Genomic DNA, 12,131 nt, shown 5'->3' on the forward strand with positions numbered 1-12,131 from the left:
CGATAGCGACGTCATCTGGCTAGGGATAACTTTTAGTCAAACGCATCTAGTACCAGTGAGTGTGCTGTCCGTGTGTCAAATGGGAAAGGCGCGCGATCTGAGTTTGACCGAGGACACAGTGTGATGACCGGAGGCTCGGCATGAGCATTTAGGGTTTTCGAGGAGTGTTTTGGGGTGTGTCTTCAACACGTGGTGAAAGCAATGTGAAACCATATCGAGACGTTGGGCGGCCACTCCTCATTACATATCTCGGGCATCGTAGGTTGGGCAGACTGGTAAAACAGAACAGGCGGCGAACTGTGTCGGAACTAACGTAAGATGTTAATGCTGGGCAGAGTGGACCGAACACACCTAACCCATTGTAACACCCCAAAACCCAATTAGGAAGGACCATCATGATGTAAAGTAGGGAAAAGCTATCCGTACAGGTACGACCACTTTGCTGATGATATAACACCAGAAAGTCTTGATAAACACCAACATTAAGCATTACAGAGTGTGTTTTGGTAGAAAGGAAGAAGAAAGAAATTTCATCTTTAGTTATTTGCCGAACATCTAAGTAATAATTGCAAATTACTACCATGAAAATTAAGTCCGAGGAAATTTCGGTCAGAGATAACTTTTATGTGGAAGAGAGTTGTAAACGTAACTAAGAAATTCAATGCGTCTACAATATGGCTCTGAGCACTTAGGACTTAACATCTGAGGTCATCAGTCCCCTAGAACTTAGATCTACTTAAACCTAACTAACCTAAAGATATCACCCACATCCATGCCCGAGGCAGGATTCGAACCTGTGACCGTAGCGGTCGCGCGGTTCCAGACTGAAGCGCCTAGAACCGCTCGGCCACACCGGCCGGCGCGTCTGCAATACTCATTCACGGAAAAAGTAACTCGCTTGCTAGCTATCGTGCTATCAAGTCATACGAGAGCAGCTCTTGCCATAGTTGAGCGAACGGAGCGCGACGAGATTGTTTTACTTTCAAGAATCGTTGCTGCGTGACGTAGACGCACGGATTTTGTGAACTGATATTCAGACTAGAGACTTGAACCGGGATAGTATGCTGACTTTGTATACCGAGTTGTAGGACTTTATTAACGGAATTAGGCAATATTGGACTCAACATTCATATAAGTGAACTTATAGAAAGGAATGGACCAGGTTTCAAAAGACTATAATACACGTTTAGTCTCGAGTACGAGACAATGACACGAATACATGAAGAAGATACAATTACGCCGAGGATTAAAGTTGTCGTAATTGTCACGATACTTGAAACTAACAGAACTGCCAGTGCTAATTAACCGTGTGTGCGTGTGGCGTGATGTTTATAAAGTATTTAGCGAAAAGGAACAATAAAATTGTTCATCAAAAGTGGAAATTAACGTGTCGCCTCAATCATTCTATGAATATTTGGTAATTGCTCATCAAAAGTTAATGAACAGCGACTATTTAACTTGGAAGTAAATTCGTGGACTGTTAGTTGTGACAAGGAAGATTTGGACATACATAGTATTACGACGCAAGATAATTAAGACATCGTTAAAGAGTATCTGTGGATCTCGCGTCATATAGAGCGAACAATTTTACTTAGCAACGAACAAACAACGACTAATACGATCTGCAATTGAACTTTTTCTCGCTTTTGGTGATGTGGATGATGCGCATGGGGGAAGATTCATCAATTACTGCACTAAAGTGTTAACTGGACACACAATAATTCAACTTAAAACCATAAGAGACAATCAGAGTGCACAGTTTGCATTAATAAGGACTCGCAATCAAACTTTAATCATTATGCGAGGAATGATTTCTTAGGAGCGTTTTCAGATCTTGTCTCTCATTAACCGACGGAGACATCCATCATCGCACATCGCGTCTAGACTCCAAAGACCGAGCTGTAGCAGTAACAGCTCCACGGCGTCGACAACACCAGCACGCGGCGGAGAGGGGACGTCACACCATCCACATGCCAATGTTAACACCACGACCACGGCAACTACGACTGAAATAGACACATGACCATCGGCGCTGGACGTTGGCGCAGTAGCACAGCGTTCCATGGTGTGATTAATCGCGATACCTTCTTCATGCCGATGGGAGGGAGCGAGCCCGTCGTGTTCCAGCGGAACAGCACCTTCACACCTGTACTGCGGGACGGAGACAAGTTGGCGGCGGCTCAAAAAAATGGTTCAAATGGCTCTGAGCAGTATGGGACTTAACATCTACGGTCATCAGTCTCCTAGAACTTAGAACTACTTAAACCTAACTAACCTAAGGACATCACACACATCCATGCCCGAGGCAGGATTCGAACCTGCGACCGTAGCGGTCGCGCGGTTCCAGACTGCGCGCCTAGGTGGCGGCTCCATTATGCTGTACGGAACATGCAATTGGGCATCCATAGGTTCAGTGGAGCTTTTTCAAGGCACCATGACGGCCAGGGAGTATTATACACTGGTTGCAGACATTTAAGCGAGTCATGACGATTACATTTCCAGACAGCAGTGGAATTTTTCAACAAGATAATGCGTCACATCACAGGGCCAGGAGTGTGAGGAGTGGTTAGAGAGACAAAGTGGCGAGTTCAAACTGATGTGCTTGCCCCCCTATTCGCCAGATGTGTACCTGATCGACACAACTGGGATGTCATTGAACGTGGCGTCAGACCTCATCACCCTCTCCCCGGAATTTACGGCAATTAGATGACTTGTGTGTGTGGATGTGGCTCCATCTCTCTCCAGCGACCTGCCAAGGCCTCATTGGTTCCATGTTAGGAGCGTCGCCGCTCTTGTCCATGACAAAGGTGGAAACCCCGACTGTTAGGTAGGTGGTCATAATGTCCTGGCTGATCAGTGTATATTGCAGACGTCAATTAGTCTCTCTTCACTCTCATTCCTATTGCTGAACCCATATTCTCCCGTAGCTCCCTCTTTCTTTCCCCCGTAATTATTACATTTTCATCTCTCTTTACATGTTGTACTTCCGTTGAATGTCCTCACGTTCTTCGTGTATCTCTTCACCTTCTGCTTGTGACGTCAGCGTGCATATCTGAACAAATGAGTTGGCGTTGGTTTGCTGTCGATTATGTTGAGGAGAATCGTGTAGCTGAACTGTTCACACTAACTCAGTATCTTCCCTACTTTCCTGCTTATTGCGAATGTTACTCCCGTTGTACCATTTTCTGCTGCTGTTGAAATGATCAAATGCTCGTCTGCCCATATATGTACAGCCTAATTTTGATTGCCTGTTGACTACTGGCGTCACTGATACGGTCAAGAAGGATGTATACCAAGATAAAGGACACCAATAGTCAGACTCTTGAAGAAGGGCAGGGAAACACAGAACATCGCTTGTTACTTAGCAATCTTTACAACCAGTCTACTGAAAATCAAAACTCTTTTCTAATGTGTTACAGGGTCCAAGCATAAATTAGTCTTTTTCTTTTGAACAATACAAGCTTTGAAAGAGGCCTAAGCATGAATGGCTATTTTCTTTAGAACATCGTAAATCTTAACGAACACCAAGCATTAATGATTCTTTTCTTTAGAACGAAGAAATCTTAAGGAATACAATTTTACTCGAGCCTCACTTTAATCTTCAACCACGCTTCAAGATTCTCTTGTCGCGAGAAGGAAGTAGATCAAACATGAAAACATTACAACTGATCAGGTCGATGCCAGCTCGTGGCGCAAGGGCGCTGGCGACACAAAAGACACAGAGGTAAATCTCGGTTGTCTGTTCCCGGCCTCAACGGGACAAGAAAAGTAGTGTTATTCCTAAAACACACATAGCAAAGCTGTCTTAGACTATGAAACACACAACAATAAACCTTTGGCTCGCCCTGGTGAAATCTTACTTGAGGGAAATACAAATGCAGGCACAGCAAAAATCAAAAAATATTAAACCGACACAGAAAATATTTAAACCATTTTAACACATGTAATAGGAGCCTTCAAAAATAGCCTCCGCAAGCCACCAACCACGTTAACAGCCGCTATACAAACACTACTAGGCTAACCTGACAGTGTAGAAGAATTTAAGGCAGTTCAGTTATCTTTAGAATACAGCTACTGGAACAATTCAACCAGAAACGTAGCACATGTTACAATCTACATTAAACAGAATCTATTACCGGCCGTTCTGCAAGATTGCTGAGGCACCATAAAACACAAGTTATGCTAGTATGTACAAATAGCGTGGCTGCGATAAGGCAGAGCGGACCTTTGTTCATAACCCAAAAGAGTTGCAAGATAAGATCCCACTTAAGGCACAGCCCACACCACTAGGCCTTAAACTCACAACATTAGTCACTGCCACTATATCTTAAATTTCAGTTAGGTGCCCACAGTTTTCTTGAGAAGAACAAACTCTAATAGGCAAACCATTTGCTCTAAGGGAGAGCTGAGCACGCGTTGGTGGTTCTTTTAGCAAAGAAACAATCGATAACCGTGGGGCCGTATGACTACCAACTTCAGACCACGAGGCGAGGCAGCTACCAAGCTGTTCCAGCACAACAACCTGCCATCGACAAAGACGTGTTTTTCGAGAATTGTCACAAACGATGCTCACTTTGGAGTAAGGGGCGGCAATCTCGGAGCTCCGTTCACGAGCGGGGAATCCAAGGAAGATGCAGGCCTGACGCGGCCCGGTACTGCACTACCACCGACAGGCATGCGGCGACAACAGCCGCACCGCTCCGTCTCGCAAGGCCGACTCTCAACTCCCCATTAGAAAAATCCCTGCGCAGGAAATACCTGCCACGCCTTCCGAAGAAACAAGTACATTGGCCCTAGCACGCCTGCTCATACCGACCGCTCAGCGTCGACATGCCCCCCCCCCCCAACCACCCCTCCCCTGCCCAATGCCGGAACCTGTCTCTCTTGCCAACAGTCCGCCAACAAAAGATCCTCTCACGAGCAGACTGTTTACAACCTACCGTGCGGGAGGTATCGATCACGCCGCACGGCTCACTCGCATGCTGGTATGATGTTGGGCCTTGCAAAGTCAACATGCCTGCCGCCGGCCGAGCGGTTCTAGGAGCGTCAGTCTGGAACCGCGTGACCGCTACGGTCGCAGGTTCGAATCCTGCCTCGGGCATGGATGTGTGTGATGTCCTTAGGTTAGTTCTAAGTCTAAGGGACTGATGACCTCAGATGTTAAGTCCCGTAGTGCTCAGGGCCACTTTAACCATTTGAACATGCCTGCGCATCAACATAAAACCATTTATGAATTGTACTTTCCGTAGTCTCTACTACCTGGAAGTTCTCGTGACCTTCAACAGTTAGATGTTTTGCCGAGACTAAAAACACTTTCTGTTACGCTTTGGAAAATTTGAATGAAATAGAGTGGAACGAATTATACCACAGGTAGGTTGGATGTAGACTCCACTATTCTACAAAGCATGTACATTTGTAGACACGTTTGGCAGTCGAGGCGTCGGCTGCCATTGTGAGATCCTCACAATACTTCAGGCGACGAACAGTGTGACGTCTCGACCGAGATCCATTTCTACAAGTAGTCCTTCGGAAAAGCGTCAAGCAACACATTTAAATAACGAGAACTTCCATGCGAGTTCATTGCCGCAGTTGCGGGACACACTCCTTCATTGCTGACGGTCAAAGCAGTACGTAGAGGACGCATTTCCTTCGAGAAATCCCTTTAATCTCGTGGAAACATCCGACGCCATCGAAAATATGGGCGGCGAATATCTACAAAGAGCTATGCGTTCAATTTTACTATCCAGAAAGCAATTTCATGATATTCTCCACAAGTTATTGTTACGTCGCCCAACTGTAGACCTAAAATTAATTTGTGAGTGTGCAGTGATTGACATGGGATACATTTTCCGAAAAACATAATCTAAATGAGCTTTCGCAAAAATATCACCACATTCATTCCACTATAGTTTCTTGAACCCCTCAGGACATCTAATATCTCCTCTCGAGACGTACCCTCATGTCGCTGACAAACGGATAAAGTTCATTTAAGTTTCCGTAACTGGGATTCACATTCATATGTAATTTTTTGAAAGACATCATGTTTACTCCAGTGACTGTTAAAATTTTTATTCCCCCTTTAGCAATTTCGGTCTTAGGTCATTACCAAGTGGAGATATTTTGGCTTTAATTCATGTCCACTTTATACAAGCTGATACATTTATATGTCGTTGTCATTTGCTGTAATATACGTACATATAAATGTGTCAGGTTGTGTAAAGTAGACATGGCTTAAAGCCAAAACATCTGCACTTGAAATTGCAATAGAAATAAAAAATGTAGCAGTCACTGGCGTAAACATGATGTCTTTCAAGGATAAAGGTCAGTCTGTTATTCATACAGTCCACTGAAGCAACAGCAGAAATTTTTTAATTACTATTTCTGTCGTAATTTCTAGTCTGTGCTATAAAAAATTAAAGTGCTTATTTCGCAAGTTTGTCAATAATTACTCATATCTCGACCTAGGTTTTGGGTTATTAGTCCACCGTATGGCAGCTCTGCTGCTGAGCATAATGGCACAAACATAAACAGGAGACAATTCACAATGGCCTAATAAGTCTATTGTTGATACTAAATATGGAGAAAATACGTTAGTAATGATAGAGCACCAAATAGTTAGTGAAACAAGCTACACTAATTGTTTTTCATGTAATAATGTTTCACCAAGTGCCTACAGTGGAGTCAACAGAAAAACTGATTTTTTCCTGTGTACCTTATTTCACGTTATAATGTTTCGCTAAGTACCTACAGGGAAATTAACAGAAAAACTAATTTCAATAGCTTGTTTGTGAACAGGGAAGGAAACTCATATCGTTAAAACATTAAGCTAATGGACAGTCCACCCATCTAACGAAACTGTCACATAATCTCCCAATCACCGGCATCAGTCGACTCCACCACGTACCTGGTCTATGATTTCCTGGCCGTACCAGCAGAAGTGGGCGGTCTGGTTGATGTACGCTGGGAAAGTCAGCACTTTCTTCAGAACAAGTGTCCTCTTCGCGCCAGGACGGAAAGCCTAGCGAATAGAAATAGAAACCAGCATGACATCTGAACTTTTGAAATGACTGTATAAAGACAACGTATGCCATATATCTTAAACATCAGATTGTTCACGTAAAAATACTGTGGCCAGAATATACGAAAGAGAGTTTTAGGTAACTACATCCAGGATATTAAAAATTTAACCTTTACGAAAGTCTCGAACAATAATGTGGAGCACAGGTTCACAATTTTCAATTATAACGATGGCTATTTCTTAAATGAATTGTATGTGTAATCTGAAATACAATGAGGCTTCTTTTTTGCGGGATCTAGTGCAATCTGTTTTTCTTGCTATTCTCTCCTTCTGCCATTGTGAGTTATTTTGCTTCCTCGATAGATAAACTCATTTATTAGTGCAAGTATAATAACGCGGCCGGGCGGGGCAACCGTGCGGTCTTGGGCGCCTTGCCACGGCTCGCGCGGCTGTCCCCGTCGGAGGTTCGAGTCCTCCCTCGGGCATGGGGTGTGTGTGTTGTTAGCGTAAGTTAGTTTAAGTTAGATTAAGTAGTGCGTAAGCCTAGGGACCGATGACCTTAGTCCCAAAGGAACTTACCACAAATTACCAAATTATAACATGTTATAACGTCATCCACCTTGAAATGAGCAACCAATAACTCATTCCTCCCGGCAGGCAATTCCGATTGAACTCATGAAGTGTGATATTAGCGTCATCATCTTTTCTTCGTTTGAACATTCCGACTAATATGATGTGACCGTCCAGAAATTCCTCTTCTGCGTCAGTCTATTCAACTGAGAGAACCACTTACATTATATCTGAACAAAAGTATTCGTAATCCACTATATAAAGCGGACATGAGCACCAGATATTACGAGAGGTGGATCGTCCAGTGTAAAATGTGGCGGGGAGTATTTTGCTCTCACTAGAGAGCCAGTAATAGCGGAATGTGTCGGCCAGGCGAACTCAGTGTCTTCGACCGTGCACTTGTCATTCGATATCACCTGAGTATCAGATCCATCAGGAACATTTCAACCCTTTTAAAGCTGCCAAGGTCCACTTTTGGCGATGTGATTTTGAAGTGGAAACTCCAAGGAACAACCAGAACCTGGCAGTCCTCACGTAATGACGGATAGTCGAGCACTGCGGAGGGTGGTTGTAAACCATCGCCTAAAACCAGTTGGAAGGACGGCTCACGAGTTCCTAAATGCTACCAGCAGCCCTGCTTGCACAACGACTGTGCGTAGGGAGTTACGAAGAAGAGGGTACGACTGTCAAGCGAATGCCTGGGGAACTTTACCTGTCATCATGTGTAGAGCCAACAGTGAAGTATGGAGGAGGTGGTTTTACACATTTAATTCCTCTTGTTCTTTGAATGTGCTCCCCTTATTTCGTTTAAGAAAATACGTTGTACAACTCTGTGTAGTACATAGAGTAGACAAACAGTTCGAAGATGAAGGTTGTTTGTATCTGGATGCCAATGTAACCTGCCATAAGGCAGCGTCTGTGAGGTTATTTTCAAAGCAGCAATTTGATAGAGAAACGACACACTACCTCACTCACTAGTGGGTCCTAATTCTACATATACATTACAATTACTACAGCTACATTGTTTGAATATAGGATGTGTATTGTGTTATGTTATTACTTCACTACGGGCATCTCTTGCTTAAGCTATCATTATTTATTCTACATGTTACTTTTTCTAATAAGCTATCTACATGGTTAATACTCTAGTATCTGCTTTCTGATTTATACTACATTGAACAAATGCTTAGGGACTAGTGTACACTATCTGCAGCGTTCCAGGTGTGCCATTGTAAGATATGAACCTACCTTGTCGGCCGTGCCCACCGAGTTATTCCCAGTGGGCATGCCCCTGTCACCGGGCTGGCCCAAGATTTTGAAATTCGAAGCAGTTTTGTGCTAATAATTTATCCTGTTTTAATCTACATCTAACCTAGAATTCATATTACTACTGTCACCACTAGCGCGTTGTCTTGGTCGGTCACTTATGTACCGTCCCCTTGAGACGTTGACGGATCCCATCCGTAAGGCAGCTAGCCAAGTCCACGCGCAGGCGGTGCAGGACAGGTGCATGGTATCTTGATCAATGTGTTACACTAATTATAACTGTTCCTTAGAAACTCTCTTGAGACTTGATTTGATATTTCGTTTGCGAGCTCATTGAGAGTTTCGAAAGTGTCCTGTTGATGGAGCATATGGTGCTTGTCGCGATTACGTAACTGTTGCCCAAGTTGTCATGCTACGTCGTTAAAAAAGGGACACTCGTACACTACATGGTCTGGAGTGCCCTGTATGGCGCCACAGTCATACGATGGTGTAGCCAGCTTCCCGAACCGGCATAGATATGTCGGATAACGTCCATGTCCGATGAGAAATTGCACTAGTTCTCTGGTTGGTTCCTGAGCTACAGGCGCTCCCTCCTATCCGGCAGCAACTCGTAACTTCTTCACCCAGTTTTAACCCCATTCCATTGCTCCTGCCGTAGTTCCTCACCCCATCTTCCGATTGCAGCTTCGTCTCCTACTTGAATTTTCTCTCTTTTATCTCTCTTTCCCCACTACCATGCTGCTTGGTTTGTGGACAGTCGTCCGCACCACCCTTACAGCCAGCCCTGCGTTGACAATATCTCTCGTTCTGTCGCCCTGCATGGCAAGCCATCGCGGGCTATTTCTTCAGCATGATAACGCCCTCCCACACGCGACGAGAATTTGTGCTGCCAGTCTTCGAGCTTGCCCAACCCTACCTTGCCCGTCAACGTCGCCGGATTTCTCCTCAGGTGAATAATTTTGGAGCATTATCGGCAAGGCCCTCTAACCATTTCGGGGTTTTGACGATCTAAAGCGACAGTTGGACAGAACTTGGCCCGATATACCCGAGGACGACTTATAACAACTGTGTTAATCAATGCCAAACCGATTAACTGCTTGCATTATGGGCAGAGGTGGACGAATGCGTTACTCACTTCCTTAATTTGTGAAGTACTTTCCCTTGAATATATTACCCAATTTTTCTGAAATTATTTGTTTGTACATATCCATCACTTCTATCGATTTTTGGCGCATTCGGATTATTCCTTCGCTGTACGTCGTTTTTTGTATGTTGGTTCAAAAATGGCTCTGAGCACTATGGGACTCAACTGCTGAGGTCATTAGTCCCCTAGAACTTAGAACTAGTTAAACCTAACTAACCTAAGGACATCACACACATCCATGCCCGAGGCAGGATTCGAACCTGCGACCGTAGCGGTCTCGCGGTTCCAGACTGCAGCGCCAGAACCGCGCGGCCACTTCGGCCGGCTTTTTTGTATGTTGTAGTGTACTTCAGTATTCCCTCAAATTATTAATTAAGTTTGTCTTAATTACGATGATTTCTTTCCAAGCCGTTGTTATTTTCCAAATCTGTACCTCACGCTGGTGTATTTGGTACCCCACTGTCCATTTCCCACTCTTTGAAACTTCGGACAATAATTCAAGGTGCAGTTTTCTCTCAAATCACAAAAAACTTTTTCTGAAATACACGGATTACTTTCAATAAAATTAATCTTCTTTTTTTCTTTTTTTTTAAACTACATCTTATTGTGGTCAATTTGTTACCACATTTGTCCATTTTATTTCGTTACACTCAAACATTCGGCCACAAATGTGTTATTTAAATGTTGTTTAGCGACCAGAGCAACATTAATCATCATGACTGACTTCCGTGTAATTTTGTTCGCTACGAAGATATGAATAGCAGCACGTCTTTTTTAAATAGATCTTTTCGAGGAAGAAACACTATGTACCATCAACGATGACATAACATTAATGGGAACTTAACACTAAACAGACTTTGATTCTCCTGTCGTAGCTCATAGTGGAGTACTCGGGAATGTAGCTCGATGACTTGCTGGAGCTGACGGTAAGCAAATCTAAACGGAGGGAAAAAGCATGCTAATCATTCAGTCAACCATTCTCAGTTGACGGTTTGTGTGAAGAAAATGTACACAACTCACAAAAGCCAATTGGAGACGGCTGACGTAACGAGTGCGACCAAATACCACGCACTCCAAAAATTTTTAGCACAATACGACCAAACATGGAAAGCATATGCAGGGCACGCACCGAAGTAGGAGCTCATCCAGCAGTTTCCGTAAATGTACGTCGTTAAACATATCAAATGTAACAGTATTTAATTATACATACAAATGTTACATGAAGTCATACAAGATGCAGGCGACCATTATGACAATAATCAGTACCTGTGTATTCAGGCTGTCTGGATACCAATGGTAAAAGTTAAACGTCAGCCAAGGAATGACATTATTGCTCATATGCAACAAACATTCGCAGAGTAGTCTGCGAGTGTTTGTTTCTCATACGTCAGGAAACATTATTTACCTACCTGCAGCAATCGCTCCTGGATATCAGCAGCAGCAGCACTCCGTCTTCAGGCCACAAGCGGCCCATTGGGACCATCCCACCGCCGTCTCATCTTCAGCTGAGGATGTGGATAGGAGAGGCATGAGGTCAGCACACCGCACTCCCGGTCGTTATGGTGGTTTTCTTTGACCGGAGCCGCTACTATTCGGTCGAGTATCTCCTCAATTGGCATCACGAGTCTGAGTGCACCCGGAAAAAATAAAGCAGTGAATGGCGGCCCGGATGGTCACCCATCCATGTGCCGGCCACGCCCGACAGCGCTTAACTTCGGTGATTTGACGGCAACCGGTGTACCCACTGCGGCAAGGCCGTTGCCCCTGGATGTCAGGTGATGAGTAAATTCCGAAACGCGCCATAAGAGGAATAATGTCATTCCTTGCTTGATGGTAGATTTGACCAGTCAGCCTAAATGCATAACTACTGATTATTATAATTTACCATTTAACTTCCTAAGGAGAATCATTTGGACCCCTTTTGGAATTTTGCAATAATCTGATGTCAGGATCACATCCCAATATTCATGGTGTCAGGCCATAAATATGGGGATTTATATGTCTAGAAACAAATACTTCTCGAGATATGTATCTCATAGTGTACGTTGTCCACTGGGTGGACTCTACCGACCTGAGCTTTTCTGTAAAATTTTAATGAGTATCTATCCAAGTGCACATATTTGTGTCCGGTTG

General features: G+C 44.0%; 1 protein-coding gene across 1 annotated transcript in view; it reads right to left on the minus strand.

Annotated features, from left to right (window-relative positions):
- Nucleotides 1-12,131, minus strand: part of LOC126416449 (odorant receptor Or2-like) — a 42,552-nt gene that overhangs the window by 13,723 nt on the left and 16,698 nt on the right. The window contains exon 3 of the mRNA XM_050084175.1: nucleotides 6,905-7,018. Coding sequence (XP_049940132.1) covers nucleotides 6,905-7,018 — 114 coding nt within the window. The remainder of the gene's footprint in view (nucleotides 1-6,904; nucleotides 7,019-12,131) is intronic.

Source organism: Schistocerca serialis, chromosome 8, assembly GCF_023864345.2.
Source record: "Schistocerca serialis cubense isolate TAMUIC-IGC-003099 chromosome 8, iqSchSeri2.2, whole genome shotgun sequence".
In the NCBI taxonomy this organism is placed as follows: domain Eukaryota; kingdom Metazoa; phylum Arthropoda; class Insecta; order Orthoptera; family Acrididae; genus Schistocerca; species Schistocerca serialis.